The sequence below is a fragment of the Pogona vitticeps genome, chromosome 3 (assembly GCF_051106095.1).
Source record: "Pogona vitticeps strain Pit_001003342236 chromosome 3, PviZW2.1, whole genome shotgun sequence".
NCBI lineage: Eukaryota > Metazoa > Chordata > Lepidosauria > Squamata > Agamidae > Pogona > Pogona vitticeps.
In genome coordinates, this window is record NC_135785.1 from 55,571,295 (window position 1) to 55,589,391 (window position 18,097).

At 39.0% G+C, this 18,097-nt stretch overlaps 1 protein-coding gene across 1 annotated transcript; it reads right to left on the minus strand.

Annotated features, from left to right (window-relative positions):
- Positions 1-272: 272 nt before the first annotated feature.
- Positions 273-17,873, minus strand: CYP17A1 (cytochrome P450 family 17 subfamily A member 1). Its single transcript, XM_020790903.3, has 8 exons — positions 17,510-17,873; positions 14,660-14,798; positions 9,487-9,716; positions 8,619-8,705; positions 7,922-8,134; positions 6,679-6,848; positions 6,486-6,589; positions 273-5,282 (listed from the first exon to the last, which is right to left on the minus strand). Exons 1-8 carry the CDS (start codon positions 17,813-17,815, stop codon positions 5,014-5,016), a joined length of 1,518 nt encoding a protein of 505 aa, XP_020646562.3. The 5' UTR covers positions 17,816-17,873; the 3' UTR covers positions 273-5,013.
- Positions 17,874-18,097: the final 224 nt, after the last annotated feature.

Consider the following 18,097-nt stretch of genomic DNA (forward strand, 5'->3'; position numbering starts at 1 on the left):
GGCACAGTCTTTGTCTTTAGTAGCAAACAGTATGATTGTGCTATCGTGCAATGCAGAAAGTATTTGTAGCCAGTCATACATTTTCCCACTCTGTTTCCAGAACTGAAAGCTCTGGGAAATGTTGTGTTCCTTCCTTAATAATAAATGCAAAAATTTGTAACTTAAGTCATTTGAATGCTCTTTCCCACATACAGCATATGCAATGGAATGTGTCGGTCAGTTTTGTTTCTACAGTCCTCAAAAGGTATAGAAAAAAGTGACACAGGCACATGTAGTCTTTCAGGTACTGAATATCCACTTATTTATTCTAGTTATACAAAATGTGCTCTGTTAGCTTTCAGAGTAAAGACTTCTCAAGACACATTGTGAAGAGGAAAACATAGAACAATAGTACTACAAATAAGTAACCAAGATGGCATATATTTTCCATTTCAACATATGGCAATCCATCTCCACTTGTAACACTCTTAATTTTTCTGGTGTTCTTAGGATCCAGCTGACACTAAATTAACAACTTGTGCAGTTCTGTCATCTCTTATGCAGAAAAACGTCCCATTTATTTCAGCTGAACACAGTGAATGAATAACCAGGTAAACAATTCCAATTTATATTCATTCCCTTAGAGCAAATATGGACAGGGACTCCATGTTTTTCCCCCAACAGTGTTTCACAGAGAATGTAGCAACTAGAAAACAGACAAAAATATAGCAGCTTAAACTAGCTGTCATTTGGATGTATCACAGGATCTTAAGGTCTGAGGCTGGATCTTGACAGAAGTATTTGTGAACCTGGTGCCATCTAGTGATTCCTCAGCAACTTGCTGAGGCACTCAGACTGATGCTTATTCACCCATAGCAGGCAGGTTTATTAATGTAGGTATACCTGGTATTGAAAAGCAGTGCACACTAAAAGTAGAGTATTGATGAGTAGCACCTTTGTTGAGGTGCTCAGTTACATACAAACAGTGTCCAGCTCAATGTATTGCTGCCTATGGGATGTGCCTTCAGCTGTGCATCCTCATTTATGTTCTGCCTCAGTCAGCAATGTTTGCAGGAATTTTGGAGGGCAGGAGAAAGGAATTATTGGCTGAAACGGTTGCTTAGCATAGTAAGTCACAACTAGAGTAGGTCCATTTGAATAAATGGAACTTATGGAGGAGTTGACTCACCAGATCCCCAGTGATGCAGTGTGTCTACATTAGTGTATCTTACTACACTGAGCAACAGGAATTCAGCTCTTGTGTGTAGAAATTTTTCTACATACAAAGAGAAGTTGATTGGGAGAGGGGAAATATTAGCATGTGATATTGAAAGAGGATAAAACCTTCTGTGAAACATAATGTATGGAGTGTTGTCTTGACTGCCTAAAACAATTGCCATGTGCTCCTTGTTTTCCTCCACCTTCAGACTAAAGCCAAGGTGAAGGCTTTGTTTTTCAGTTATGTCACTATGTAACCAAATCTGCTTGGTTCTTATGAATCACTGGGATAGCACCATGCTCCATTGGTGACTCCACATTAACTAGCATTATAAAGTAGACAAAGCTATCAAAGCTGCAAAAGGAAAGATATTAAAAAGTGGAAACTAGTTTTGGTGCAGGGTGGCAGTGTTTGGTTATAATAATTTTCCACTCGTTAGTGAACTGGGACACACACACAAGTGCAGGATAGCAATTGTTGCTACACGTGAGCATGGACAAAACTGGTTAGGTTTGAAGAGACAATATTTTAACCATATTGTAGAGTGCACATTCTGAATCACCAAGTGTAGTCTAATTACCGTTTTAGACAGAAATCAAATTCAAAATGGAAGTGAGTAATGCAAACAACTATTTCCTTGAGGTCTACACCATGGCCTAGCCTCACAGTAGACTATACCAAGGTTTATTTGTGGAAGCAGCTTTGTAAAAAAAAACAAATAAGCAAACAAATTTTACGAATTTGGTTGTTTTAAGGCCCAAATGACCACAATGACATCATTTTTATTTAATAACGTGAGTACAATATAAAATATGAACCCAACAGGGAATCTCCAATCATTTAAAACATTGTGATCCAAGGAAGCAAATTACTGAATCTTTGTGCTTGTTTAAACTACTGCATTATTAAACCTCTGACCACTTTCATGAAGGAACTGAGGATGAATTGTGAATAATTTAAGTAAGGATGAGGACTGTGAGCTAAGGCTAGCCTTAACTGGATGTACAAAGCAAATTGTTTTGGGAGAGCAGGGGAAACTACTGTAGATTTAAACATCCTAGCTTTGTTCAGATTCTTGTTCCATGCCCTTCTCTCCAGCCACTTTGCTATTTGGTTAAATATTAAAAGTATAGGTGGGGGAAACCCTAGATGCACCACTGAGATGCACCTTGAACTTTGTGCTTATATAGCCCATGTGCTTTACCTCAGGAAAAGGTGACACAGATCGCTGAATTGAGCCAAAATCTAAAATGCTCGTAGAAGGGCAGACCATGAAACTATGGTTTGAAAATGAGAAACGATAAAGGGAATGTACATTCAACCTGGATTACAAAATACATGTGTACAAGGAAGGTAATCAGCAAGATTTGTTAGTCTAGCAAAAAGTACTGATACAGTATAGGGATAGTAGACTACAAAAGTGTTTGTTGCTGCAATCCTACAAAAGGGATTGTTATGGAAATACTGAAGGCAGTAATACAGTAAAATACATCAGGCAGTAAAACCCCACTGAAGACAGTAGGATTCACGTCAACTGATATACCAAGTCAATACACCAGGCCTTTTATCTGGTGTCAGTAGAATAATTTTCATGTTTAGAATCAGGAAATGGATTATCGGGACAGCAAGAATATTCCCTCTAGTTAGTAACTCTGGTTTTCTATACATTGATTTGCTCAGGTATATGACAGAGAGACATGGTGAAGGGTTTATGTCTTTATGAAACAAATAGCATGTTTTTCTTAACACACATCTCCTTCATTCCCCTGATAATGCATCTTTCAGTAAATGTCTGATGTTTAGCTTAATGTTGACAACCCAATATGAATACTAAGAATCCCAAATGTTTTGAATAACTGAAAACTCAGATCAAATCACTGAATGTTAATAGTAATCCAAATACTGTTCAATCCCGCCCCTCCCAGATTAATATCAATAAAAAGTATTTTTTTTAAATAAATATGCAAGACTTGAAGAAACAGCTGAAAATATTAGGACTACAATCTGGGGGAAAAAGAACTACCCACCTCTTAAAATAGGCAGAACCCCAGAAACATGCATCAGGTTATTTTGTACAAGCAAATATTATTCTGAAATTTTCCTTCTACATTTTTTTATTTCTGTCTATAATGTTTTATACAGTTCCCAGCATAACCCTATACCTGCCTCCTTGGACTGGTATCCTATTTAGAGGTTGAACAAATTACCCCTTTTCACACTACAGCTTCTAGAAACCCCCACCCAACAGGCACTTCTATGCATAATAAATGCAAATTTTGGTGCCTATAAATGCCTGATTGTATCTTGTCATATTTCCTTGTCAGAGCATATTGGAATGATCCCACTGAACGTACCTCTTCCTTCTTTGAAATCATCAGTCATCCTACTGGAAAATCTTTGGATTATGAGTTAGAAGTCATTAACTATGGCCAGACAATCACATTTTTTGAGCTGGGCCATTTCACTGGCACATATGCTTTTTAACATAATGAAAATTAAAGGCCCTGGCATGTGTTATTGCGACTTATTGTAACTCTGTGGAGGAATGACTTCCAAAATGTTATGCCATGTAGAGACACAAATCCCATGATCCAAGAGTTTACTGTCTACATTACAACACATTCTGAGGATTCTGTGAATTTTTTTGCTGAGTCAGATAAGAATTTGGTTGCCTCAGCTCCTGAAACTAGCTTGCTCTCTGTACAGCTATATATGTGCATCTGTGTTCGATATGAATCTAACATTCAGGACCCTCCCACATTGTCCTAAGTCCGTCTTAAGGCAGAAGAACATAGGATACCAGCAACTGTGGTTACAATAATATTGTATTATTACTGTTAAACAGGGCTACAATCTGTTAGTGTTAAGCATTTTCCCAACAATTCAGAAGACTGCAGAAAGGAAGCAGAATGAGGAAATCAGACATCAGAAGAAAAAACACCCCTTGTAATTAGTTACTTTGGGGGGTGTTATAGTCCAAAAAGCCTATGAAAGACCACAGCTTGCCACATATGTTACAGCAGAACAATTTACTCCATAGGTGTTAGATGTTAACACAGGACAGCTAAGGAACTGATCTATCTTCCCATTTCCCTCTTGCAGATACAGTTCTTTTCTGAAGCCATGACTGATTTATAAAGTCTTTCTAACTATAGATTGCTTTTAAAAAGAATTACTTATGACCCTTCAAGCAAACCCTTACCCCACATAGCTGCTCTCATCTCCACAGTTTCTGTCTTTTGGGGCTGTCCATAGGCAGGAATTAACCTGCCTTGTTTTTCTTCTGACATGTCATAAGGTGATCCTAACCCATCTTTATTATCTGTCGAGGAAAGATACTACTCATAAAGATACTTCTCAGTGTCATGTCCAACATTGTGGCCTTGATTGTTGTACAAGCAAAAGAACAAAAAATCCAGAGCTTTTCCATCCACCTTCATCATTAAGCCATTTATGGCCTATGACAAAGTATCTCCCTTGAGGGTAGCACTTAACTAGAAAGGATTTTCAGCACTGTGTGCTTGTCTTGTGGGCATAAGTCTGTTGCTCTAAGGCTGTTCCAAAGCACATTCTATAGACAGAAGAGGCAGCAGCTATTGTTGACTGTTAGGCTTTGTCTACATTGGTCCTATGAGTGTAGCATATTTGACAGAAAGGATAGGAGGTCCTGCCTTCACATCCTATACCGGGCAGCCAATTTGCTTCTTGATTGTCTCCTATGTACAGACCACTCCAGTGAAACTTTTACTGGTTCAGCTTCAGAGGCTCTTAATTCTCTCTCTCTGAGTTTGGAGCCACGTGATATTGTTGGTCTATTACTTCCCAAACTTCCAAACTTCCCGCAAGGTAGCCTTTACCTTGAACTTTGGTACTTGGAGGACAACCCCATATTTGCCCTCTGGCTCAGGCAAGGTGTGGCCTTCAGGGGCACTCAGTGTGAATTGTTGCAAAATCCAAGACAAAAAGAGAAACAGCTCCATTTTGGCCAGTGCTTCTCCCAAGCAAACTCGAATACCAGCTCCAAAGGGGAGGTAACTGACTGAAGGGGAGTAGATCCGTTTCCCATCATCATCAAAGAAACGTTCTGTGGGGAGGAAAGGAGAGACATAAAATATAAAATGTCAAGCTCAATGTTGAGATGTTTCCTTTTGGGACTATGTCTCCAAAACCACCACCACCACTTACCAGGGTGGTCAGTAGTCAATCTGAGTGGAGGATTATGAGAGAGGTACTCCCCAAAAAGCAACATTTCCAAGATCTTTTCGAAGTCTGTCATGTAAATATAGAAGGAAGTGGCTATGATATCTGTACAGACCCTTCTTGAACTTGTCAGCTACAGAAAGTGTACAAACATCCATGACAATCTAACCGCTGTTCACAAAGACAGGACAGGAAGCACAAACGTCAAGAGGAGATGAGCATAAACGAAACAGTGGTCCAACCTCTCCTATTTTTGTTGCTAACACAGCCTTTGAGAACTGCACCAGGATGAAAAAAAAAAACAGGTGGGTGGGTGGATTGAGAAATAATTTTCTGTGCTCTGTGAGAAGTCCAGTTGGTATTTCCAGCCACTTGCATTTATGAGGAAATGGTTGTTAATAATACTGATTACATAATTTAACAATTGGTAATTATTGCCAACTAATATTCTGCTTTAATGACTAGTATTATTCGTTGTAATGAACTTAAAATGGTATGTTACTATCATTGAATTGGACATTGTATCATCTTTTGAGATTATAATATTATAATGACACATAACTGAGCTGTGAAAAGTATATTTGAAGGTTGCTTTTTCATACAATGTGCCTTTCACAGCACAATTGCATAGAAAAGCAGCTTACAAATGATGGTGGTGGTGGTAATGATGATATGATGATGATGACAGTGATGACAGCTACTACCAGGGCCCTTCCAGATAATAGTTTACAAATCCTGCTACCCCAAGTTGTCATACTGTAGATAACGATGCTGCCTATGATGGTGATTTCAGCGAAGCACATGGAGAAAATATCCATTTACTGAAGGCTGATTTAAAGCATGCAAAAAACACTGTCTAAATATGTTTAGGGATAGCACCAGGCAGGTAAACATGAGAACAGGAGAGGTTCTTTGCCACTACATACACTTAGTCTCACCTAAAAAACTAAGACGCAAAGGAGTCTGGGCAGGAAATTTGTGCTAGGATAGGGAGAGAGATGTATGTCAACGGGATCAAAAGGCTCAGAAAAACTGAGAAATAGAGAAACTGAACAGGAAAACTTCATGGCAGTTGTGGCATACCCACCTGGATTAAACTCTGCTGGCTTATCCCATTCTTTTTCATCATGGTGAATAGACCACAGGTTGATGACAACATGGGTTCCCTTTGGGATATCATATTCCCCAATGCTGCAGAAAGACAAAACACATCAGTGCTTTTGCTCTTTCTAAGGGCCTTCAGCTTTGCAGCAGATTTAATTGTTTCAGATGGGCCTCACCTTGTATCTTCTAATGCCTCATGTGGGATCAAGAGTGGAGCGACAGGCCGGATACGCAGAACTTCACTAATGGTAGCCTCCAAGTAAGACAATCGCTGCCGATCACTGAGTAGGGGATGTCTGTCCAAGCCAATTTTCTGATCTATTTCTTCTTGGATCTTTTCCTGCACCTGGAGAGGGGGGTGGAGTAAAAAGAGTCAACAGATTCAAATGGGCCAACTCTGTGAATTACCTTAGCATAGTAAATTGCAGTTAGAGTGGGCCCATTTGAATTGGGGAATGATGGAGGAGCTGACTCACTAAATCCCAATCAATTCAATGGGCCTGTACTCTAGTAGGATTTATTAAACTAAGTACTGTAACAGGATTTGGGCCTAAATGTTCTTGTTGACCTTGTAGTTGGCCACAGAAAGGAATGCATGGGAGTCTTTGTTTGTTTGTTTTTCTTCCCTCTTTGCACTGCCCAGGAATACAAGGAATATTATATATATGAAAGAGGATACATACGATAGCTATAGAACACTGGAACCCACCACCCCAATTGGGTATCCCACTGGTTGGGGCAACCGGAGTCCCGGCTTCCCTATCCCACCTCCTTTGGGCACTGCCTCTGAGTGGGTGCCTGCTGGATGAGGAGGGGGCTAAGAAGTGCCAAACATCTGTTAGGGGGATAAATGAACTGGTACAAACCACCAAACCGGTGGTTCATGCCCATCTTTATTCAGGATAAGGTAAAGGTAAAGGCTCCCCTTGACATTTAGTCCAATCGTGTCCGACTCTAGGGCATGGTGCTCATCTCCGTCTCCAAGCCGTAGAGCCAGCATTTGTCCGTAGACAGTTTCCATGGTCATGTGGCCAGCGCGACTAGACACGGAACGCCGTTACCTTCCCACCAAGGTGGTATCTATTTATCTACTTGCATTTACGTGCTTTCGAACTGCTAGGTTGACAGGAGTTGGGACAAGTGACGGGAGCTCACTCTGTTGCATGGATTCGATCTTATGACTGCTGGTCTTCTGACCTTGCAGCACAGAGGCTTCTGCAGTTTAACCCACAGCGCCACCACATCCTATTCGGGATACTTCCTTGCAATTACAACATTGTACTCATGGCCCTAGAAACAAGTTAAGAACTGTTTTAGGGAGGAAAAGTGGTATCTGTATTTCTTTGCCTCATCTATTCATAACCCACTGTCAAGTGTATCTTTTACCAAGAACCTAAGCAGACTTGAAGGTGCTGGTACCTCTGGGTAGTACAGAAGATAGAGCACAGCCCACTTCAGCACAGTAGTGGTGGTTTCCACACCTGCCCCAAAAACGTCAGCCACAGTCATGAGTAGGTAGTCATCGGTTAGCTCCTGTCCAGAAAATATTCCATTGTTGTTGTTCTCTGTATTCAGTTTGGCTCTCAGGAGAGCATCCATGAGGTCATTGACAGACTCACTGTTGAATTCTTTCTGGGAAGAGGATGAAAGCAGCAGAGGGCTATGATTGAGGGATATCGGAATGATTACCAAGAAAACTTAGCTGATACAGTAATGCAGCGGCTAGATAGAAGGGCATAAAGGAAGTCAAAGCCAGCAGGATAGGATTCAATGAGATGCAGTCTTCCTTCCCTATTCCATACTAGTTAGTATCCCTGCAGCACAAACTGGGCAGGTTATTCTTAAGGACTACAAGCCTAATGTACAAAGTTCACCTAAGCAGTGAGGCCACATTTCATTTACAGGTAATTATAATTGTAATTAAAACACTGTTACAATTATATCACAAAAGGAGAGAAGCCATCCTTTTTATCATATTACAATTCTAATTAAATTTGGTTATAGATAACAGTAAATTGCAAGTACTGTAAAGTGTTATTTCTAACAAATCACTTCTAAGTTCTTCTCCAAGGTGTTGCTGCCCTACATGCCACATCTCTTGAGTGTAGATATTTACCTTATGTTTTTCAAACTTCTGATGTAGGAGCTGGTCTCTCATTTCCACACATTTCTTCAGCAAAGCTAATTCTTTATTAGGAAGGTACTGTTTAAAAACAACAACAACCATAATGACAATTTCTACCTTGAGTGGGGATCAGAATTCATGCCCTAGAATCTTTGTGCTTGTTTTTTCTGCCACTGACAATTACCTGCTTATTCTTTTTTTAAAAAGGAGATACTTCCATCTGATTAGATGTTTCTCAAATTCTGCACCTGTAAAGCTTTATAGATCTCTTTGATCTTCCTCACACTCTCTGTCAAAATGTATATACACTAGCACATATAAGCACAATGTGCTATAAATATATAGCAATGAAACATATAACTATGGATTTAGTCCATTTGAACAGCATACAAAATTCAAGGCAATGCTTTTATTGAGCATGGAAATCTAGACCATCTCAAACAGAAGATGCTATTGCAGGTTGTTTCAGAATGTGGCTGATTTAAGAGACAACCTGTTCCTTCCTCTATGCCTCTTAATGAAGAATAGGAAAGTGAGAGGCAATATAGTATAACTCATTAAAAGCATGTCAGTTGAAACAATGACGTTCTAATAGATCAAAGGAAGAAAAAATATTGTTTTAAGTTATTTGTGGGCTTTGGTATTAATCTTCTCCTGAAGCTGGCTTCTTTCCATCTCTTTGAGAAACGGTATTTCAATTTATTTATTTTATATATTTTTAAATTTTATTTTATGATCTTTCATTGCACATTCTTCCCATGGCTGCCTTGTGGACAAAACAAGGAAGATGTCTCATCCTAATGGATGTACCTGCTCAGCTCAGTCACAAGACACCCGAGGTCCTCCTACCAGCTCTCACCTTAAGCCATGGAAAGATATCCACCATGCTTTGCTTGGCCACAGTGTCCACAATGCCTTGGCTGTATTTGAGCAGAGATTCAAATTCTAGATCTCCACGCTGGTAAGTGGAATTGAAGCAAAGGGAACACACCACATTAGTAACTGCACGCATAAGTTCTGGTGCCATGTCCAAAGGTGAATCCTGCATAGAACGGAGAGTTTCACATAAGGAAGCAGCCTCGTGGCAGACTGAAAAGGGCAAAAGAAAAGATACATGGTGAATTTTTTTATACAGTACTTCTCTCTCTCTCTCTCTCTCTCTCTCTCTCTCTCTCTCTCTCTCTGTGTGTGTGTGTGTGTGTGTGTGTGTGTACAGGAGAGGTATGAACCAAGATATGAACCACCTTTCCTGCAGGTTTAGTGTTTGAGCTTAGGCAGATCTATATCATTACTAATTCCCTCACAATAAAGGGCAATAATTCTAAAAATGGCAGTGTCAGAGCAATATTTAATATCAACAGGAGTAATACCAGCACCGTTTTCTATGGAAAATCCTTTTGTACAAGTTAGTAAACACAGATCATTTAAGTATTGCAAAGAAAAAAATGACAGAATCATTTAAAAAGCAAGTACGGTATACCATATGTACATTTTTTTCTCATTTAGTTTTCAAATATGGGAAATCTGAATAACAGTTTCTAGATTGTAGGTTAATTATCTTTTCCTTCTCAGTTGATCAGATGGAGAAAAAATGGACACACTTTAAAGGATGAGAATTTAATGCATCTGTATCAAACATGCAATAAATGTGTGTATAAATGGAACGTATGTGGTTTTATGTGTACAATCACACATCAATATGGGCATGGAAATCATGTTGTGATGAACAGGAAAACTGAGTGCAATCCAGTGCACATTTAGCTGTGAATAAGTTCCACCGAACACATCAGGATTTATTTCTGAGTAAACATATCCAGGGTAACAGTGTCAGTACTGTCATTTTTTAAGTGGAAAAAGTTATTAACCCACTATCTGATGATTTTCTTGCCTGGTTTACACTTCTGCTTCTTTCCAGTATGTTATTGTTTGATAACTTCAACTTCTTAAAGGTAAGGTGAGAGACCGAGAGATGTGTGTACAAAACATGTATGCATTTATTGTGTGTGTGTGTGTGTGTGTGTGTGTTTCTTTTACATTCTGAACAATCACATATTTATTTGAAATATCCATTTCATTAGTATATAATTGTGGGCCCAGTCTCAAAGTTATGAAAATAAATATTCATTTTGCAAAATGAAATTGTGCTTCACATCCTGTTCTGTGGTTTTTCACTATGTTGTAGCTAATTATGTAGTTCTGTGGTATATCGTGCTCAGCCACATTTTCCCATGATTGGATGGTCACAGTTCATTTGTTGTCTCATCAGTACAATGCAGAAATGGATATCACATTGTACAAAAATGTGTCCAGCTCAGCCTTGCCTGAGCTACTCTTAGATTACACATTAATTTTTCAGCCAGTGCAATGTCTCAGATATGTTTAAGACCATTGCCTGCTGATAGCGTCTTGAGATTTTTCCTCATTTTTTATTATTATACCTAGATGTGTAGGTAATGATAATTATTCATCTAAGGTTTTGTGCAGTGGTTGCTAATGTGCCCGCATGAATACAAATAATACAAACAGCAATTTTTTAAAAAATGACAAAAGAAATTTTAAAAAAGTTAATTTTCCAATAGTACTATTAATCACTCTTCAAATGTATTCAGCCTCCAAACTCCTACTGTGTATGAATAATGCAGCCTTAGGAATTGTGTCCCCTTCAGTATTTGAGAGAAATTTTGTGTGCATTTAGATAATATCTGTGAAATTATTTTAAGATATTTTCTCTCAGTTGTAATGACATAGATCTATATAGCCAGGGGTGCATTTTCTCCCAATCATCTTGTGGGATTATAACAGAAAAATCTAATTGACAGCTTTAGTAAATGTATTTTCAGGATATAATTAGTTCTTGTGTATTTATCTGATCAGAAAATAGTATGGTCACATGAATTTACAGAGTTTTGGGCCCTAGAGCCTCTCCTTTGTAAAACAAAATACACAATCACAAATGAGCAATACGTGTTGCTGTTTTTTTTAAGATCAGTTTGTGCATCTGAAAGAAATCTTTCTTTCAAGCTTTATAAAAATTCTTCATCAGAATGGATGCTAAATAACTGGGTGGATGTGAAGCACAGGAGTCCAGAGGTACAGCCATGTGTTTCCAGCTAGGAAGAACTGCACTCAAACCAAGTCCTAGATTGAAAAACAGGGCTTCGTAAATCAGAAACTTGTGATTATTACATGATCTCTGGCAAAGGCATTCTGCAAACACAGTCAATGCCAACATGCTTCTGCGTGGGCAAAGCAAGCAGTCTCCTTTGTAGGAGTTAGCATACACTTTAGCAGCATGTAGAATGCACATACTATCAGTGGCCAGTCAGTGGCAGTGGAGGACAAAATAAGACAATGCTGACCAAATAAATAAATAAATAAAATAAAAGAAGCCATATGATCCTTATACACAATCGAAAGGTAAGGGTGGGTTATATCTTTATTAGACCACTACGGTAATAAGCTTTTGATCCATACAGATCTTCATCAGGCTGGGCACTACAGATCAGTGCATGCCTGCAATTTACTATAGTTCTACTTAGTCTTCTTTTCCCCTTTTCAAAATTAGATATATTTTAGCTTCACTTCCACATAGCCATGGGAAAAAAGCTTGTGTCTGAGCTAATAAGCCATGTATAAACATATAAATGTGCCCCATTTCAAGTAGTGCATCTTAACCACAAAAGGATCAAGCGCTTATATAAAACCTCAATGTTTGTTTAAACAAATTTGTTTTTAGATCCTAACTCTCTGAGTCCCTCCTGCTTTGCCTCTTACGCTAATCAATTTTCTTATGCTATTCCCTTCATGAGTGCCTTCCCACAGAGTAACATTGATTTTTCTTCTTTTCTGCTGTCTTAAACCACCTACTTAGTTTCACATACAATAATATCCTCCCTGGCTACAATGGCTTTTTCCTCTTGGGTGATCCCAAAGACTGTTTGCCATGAATTTGAGGTCACAAGCACATGCCCAGAGGGGATATTGTCTAACACATTATGGCTGCTGCCCTTGGAACAGTTTCATTTTTTTCCCTGTTGCTTTTTCAGACTTTTCTACCAATAGCCCCTAGCATTACAGGATAAACATTATAGCAGTGGACCTCAGTAGTCTCATGATGGGAAGAAACAGAAAATAAAGGAAATACTTACAAGCCAATCTGTCAGCTACCCCTAATGTTGCAGCCATGCATTAATCCATGACAGAAGTTATTAAAAGTGTGGGACCTTGAAATAAGATGAAGATGCATGCCTTTTCCCAAGTACAGCTGTTGCCTCAGAACAGACACATGTGTACAATCAAAGGTTGCAGACAGTTCTATCATTGAGAAATTTATGTGGGCAAAGAGGACTGCATTCTTCAGGAGTATGAGATGATGCTGTACCAATAATTGAGATACATGCAACAGTAAGACTGAGTACATATATACAGTACTTTAAAACAGGAGTGGATGCACACGCATACTCCTTTAGAATGCAAGTTGAGTTTTGCTTCCTTGCACCTTCACTTGTCAATGGACACGTGAATCTGGCTCCAAACTGAATTTGTTATCTGGCTCTCCATTTTTTTCAGTGGGAAGTCTATACAGGTGTTATTTCATTTTTTAAAAAGAAGTAGCCATGTTAGGCTGCAGCTAGACAGCCCACTTATCTTAGAATGGATAGCTCTAGATCATGCTAAACAGGGTTATTTTGAGATGTAGCATGTCATTTGGGGTAATCCTTGCATCCACATGCAAGGATTGGCCACACTTCATCTCAAGCGATCCTGTTTAGCACAATCTAGATCAATCTTCCTTCCCTTTAAAGGGAAAGAAAGCAAAAGCAAAACAACAACAACAGACAAAAACTCTCCTGTCTCTTCCTCAGTTCTTCACCCAAGTTGTTTAACAATCTCGACAAATGGAAAACTTCCTTTCTACTTACCTGTGGAAAGGAAGGGAGATAAACCATTCTGTTTCTTTTTAATTGTTGCTAACCAATAGCGCATCAGCAATGCTTTCACAGGGCTTTTTTTTTAAAGCCCTTTTGAAGTATCGTTCGCAACAAACACAAAAAATTTAAAAATTTCCTCTCCCTCTGCAGCCAAGCAGGAAGGAATCTTCCCACTTTTCAAGATCATTAAATGGCATCAGCAAAGGGGCAATTTAAGCCACTCATTTGGGTTCAATCCCAGCCATCATACGTGCGGGAACGTAACTAAAATTGAGTGATCTTACCTGCACCAAAACAAACAAAAAACAATAGTAGCTCCTGACAGGGGCTCATAAAGGTGTGGGTAGGCATTGATTGGGGCAGGCTGGTCCGCAATGGCATGTACATTATGTGGTTGCCAGTAAAAGGAGCAAAAAGGTCTATCACTAACCTGGACCAAAATGCAGGACAAATGCCCGTCTGACTGTACCCTTAGTCTACTTCACCATGTATAACGAAGAAGGAGAACATGAAACAAAAAGCAAACGTTTTGAACCACCTTTGAGGCTAATAGATTTTTTTCATTGTGAATCTTTTAGATTACAGCCCGCTTCCTTTTGTTTTTCATGTTTATCTGCTCAAACATTTATTAGATTCTCTCTCTCTCTCTCTCTCTCTCTCTCTTTCTCTCTCTCTAAGTTTTAAAAGGCCCTATCAGCACTTTTTTTGATGCTTGAAAAATTGTTCTTTCAGAGGACAGACTGTGTGACTGCTGCCACTGCTGTCCAACCAGTTCTGTGCACCACTGAGAAGGTGAGACACGTATTTGTCAATAACACATGTTTTCCAGGTAGTGCCATTCAAAGCCCGGTTGCAAACTGGAAAAGCAGGTTTTTTTCTGTGCTCAATCTAGTGAGGAAAAGACCTGGTGACCATGGTAAAGTAGTATGAACTTATATGCAGAGCCCTGAAAACAAGAAAGAAAAACTGCTTTCAAAGCATGTCTAGCACACTTTAAACACTATGTCTGTCTTCTTCCAAAAAGAAAGAGGTCAACTGCTGCTACGATCTTCTTTTAGTATGCCCTTCAGGTTACCCCAACATTCCTACAGGATCACTTACTGATTTTCTGTAGGGCTAGAGAGCCTTCTCCAAACATGCAAAGAGCAGAGTGCACCAGCTTACGCTGATATTTCCAAAGTGGGCTGTAGGAAGCAAAGGCAATATCTTTCCCATCTCGAGTCAACAAGTCTGTCGTCACCTTGAATCAAAGGACAAGAAATGGGGGAGAAGTTTAGGAACATTTTATTCTCTTCATAGAATACTTAGTGATGGATTTAGCCAGTTTATCACGTGGTTTTAGTAAGCTTTGAAAGACAGAAAACAGGCACAGAAACTGCTTCCACAGTATTCAAACCACTGCATTTCATTATGCCACACTTCAAGCTATTTCACAGTCTTGCTGAAAATCTGTTATCTCCTAATCTATTTATATGTAATTTGTAACTTTTCCTCCCTTTTATATGTTCACGATTGATTAAGTCAGCAAATAGGATAGAGTGCTTTTGTTAGCTTTTCTGAGAACGGGTAACATATTGAGTCTAACCAATATAAGACATTTTGACTACTCTCCATGTTAAATCAGCCTGGGTAGTGAGGACACTTCCATGAATCCCAGTAGCATGGAGCATAGATGTGTGCAATGCAGTTCTTTCTCGTGGAATAAACTGTGCTTCTTAGAATTTGTGTTTTATTAAAGAGAATGCAGGTCTTTTCATTTCAAATGGTGAAGAAAGGTAAAAAGAAGCAAGATGAGTGAATAATATTAGCAACTCTGTTTCTAGACTGCAAAGGGAGAAGGAACCCTGCTAGGTGGCATTTCACTTAAGAAGTAAAATATATGAAGAGGATATGTGTGCTTTTAGGCAAGGCTTTCGTTGTGCAATCACCCAGGCTCAAATATGGAATTGTACAAGTGGTCTAGATTATATCTTCTTTCATTTTCAACCATCTCATGTTTTCCCATTGTTTTTTCACAGACACAAATCTGTTTAGGAAGGAAATAAGGAATACTAGCTGCATAATCCCTTTTTAGTCTTAGCACTAGGAGCTGTGTCTGTGGAAGCATCTTATGGCTCTTCTCTTGCTCTGGAATTTAAGCTTGTAGGTCTGTCAGAAACCATTATGAAGAAGCTATATTATGTCAGTCTCTCTCTAGCTAGATAGTGATGATGGAAGTAATATCAGAGGAAGCAGGAAGAAACAGGTAAGCCTAATCATAACTATCTGCTCGGAGATCTATAGATTACAAGCGATGGGAAACACCACAGAGACAATGGAACTATGTGTCCATCATCTCCTTCCTAGTAGTTCAGATCAATTTATGCTTTACTTATGTGTGGATAACAGCTGGCAACAATATGCATGTGCTTTTCTTACCCATATATGATATCTGTATGAAAAACCTCTTATGTGAAGTCAGGCAAATAGTTGCATTCACCAGTGTGGCTCATGTGGCATGTGATAAATTACAGAGAATGGAAAACAAAGCACCATACTATTGGCCAAAATCATGGAATCATAGAATAATGGTGTGGGAAGGGATATATAAGATCATCAGACCCAACCCCCTAATCAGTGGAGGAATCCAAATCAAAGTATATCTGACAATATATCTGGTTGTCTAATTTTCTCTTGAATGCCTCCTATTACTTATCTTAGTACATTGCATTACAGTAGGTGTATTGAATCAATGGAGATTTGACAAGTCAACTCCTCTGGATGGTCCATTAAATAAAAAGGACCTGCTTTAACTGTGACTTAACTTTAGCATAGTAAGTAGGTACATCTGAATCAAAAGAATTATGGAGGGGTTGACTCACTACATCCCCATTGATTCAATGGACCTACTCTACTACAATTTACTACACTAAGCAACAAGATTTAGGTTATTAATGGCTTCTCTCATATTTCAGTGCAGTTATCACATCCCTTCTAAAATTAATTTATTGAAAAAGCATATGGCCACACTATAAATATTTTTACAAAAGAATGTTATTAATTTCCATGGTTATATAATCCTTGGTATCACATGCCAGTATCTTTAATTCTGGCCACCAGGAAATAGATGTTCTCTGGGATTATTAGATGGTTGAGGTAAAGTGTAAATATTTGGCCTCCAGATGTGGTATAAAGTATAAATATTTGGCCTCCAGATGTGGTGAATATTTGCTCTCCAGATGTTTTGGGCTACAACTCTCACAACACATTGGGAACCTATTAGCATTCTTTGTGGAGCTGATGGGAATCTTTGTAGACCAAAACATTAAAGTTAAATGCAAGACTGATTAGTCTTTGGATGAGAGACCACCAGAGATCTCCAACTACAGCTAAGGAAAGAATCCTAACTGAAAATTTGGAGATCTTCTGCCACAGTTAAAGCAGGCAATACTAGGTTAGATGGAACAATGCTCTTGCTCAGTGTAAAGCAAGTTCCTATGTTCCATAATATGAATTAGTAAATTAGTAAATAAACTCCCTTCATCCAAAAAGACAATGAACAGTACACTTCTCCCTAATAAAACAATAAAAAGAAAACTAAGACACACAAACCTATTTTATAATACAGTGGGCTCAAAATAAGTTATCATTAGGACCCAGAAGCACAGGAAGAGAGAAGTCTGCTGCCCTGCTTGTTATGACATTGAGTTAAATTTTTCTGCCCCAGATGTACAGTCATCACATCCTCACACATAATAACATCATTTTTGTACCCTTATTTCTTCTAGTCTAATCACTAAATTTGATAAGCTATATCTGGGGTGAGGAATAGTGTGGTCCTCCACATACGGTTAGAGTCTTTCATCACTGAATCTTGGCTTGGCTTCTAGAAGTTGTGGTTCTACATCTGTAGAACCACAATTTCTACTCTATTGCCATAAATCAAATAAATATTAGTCATTGTTTGCCTACCGTCCGAGGCCTTCCAGCAAAGATCTTCCCTTTTTTAAGCAGTACTTCCCTGGCATGCTGATAGTTGTTGACGACCACCACATAATCTGAGCCCATGTAGAGAGAATAGATGCTGCCATATTTCTTCTGTAGTTTGCAGAATAAGAGATGGAGGTTGTTATTTCCAGCAAAATGCAACAGGCTCCCAATGATTGGCAAGGAGGGCAAGCTTTTAGGGTAGTTGCGCTTGGACTTCTGCTTCTCCTTAGCCACCTTCCAAAAGGACAGGAGAGCCAGCAACAGGAGCAAAACAACCAAGAGAACCATAATTGTCCCTTGGTTGCCCTAAGCCTTGGTCTGAGATCCAGAAACAAGGGGTCAGGGAAAGCAGTCTCCCTGCAATAGCCCCCCTGTTCAGACTCTTATAAGGGCTTTAAGTGACATCATCTTGCCTTGGCTTTCTTTCTTGTCTTGCTGGTTAATCATTCAGAGATAACTGCAATCTGGAGCAGAAAGTCAGCCTTGCTTTCTGCCAAAAAGGGGGGGGGGGAAGGCAACAAGAAACTACAGCACACTTCAGAAGGTCTGAGCCAAATAGACAAAGATGCA

Coding starts and splice junctions, on each gene's coding strand:
- CYP17A1 (XM_020790903.3), bottom strand. CDS start 17,815: ATGGTTCTCTTGGTTGTTTTGCTCCTGTTGCTGGCTCTCCTGTCCTTT. Junction 8,135..8,618: donor AGAAGTTTGAAAAACATAAG/GTAAATATCTAC, acceptor TCCTCTTCCCAG/AAAGAATTCAACAGTGAGTC. Junction 5,283..6,485: donor GCCAGCAGAGTTTAATCCAG/GTGGGTATGCCA, acceptor TCCTCCCCACAG/AACGTTTCTTTGATGATGAT.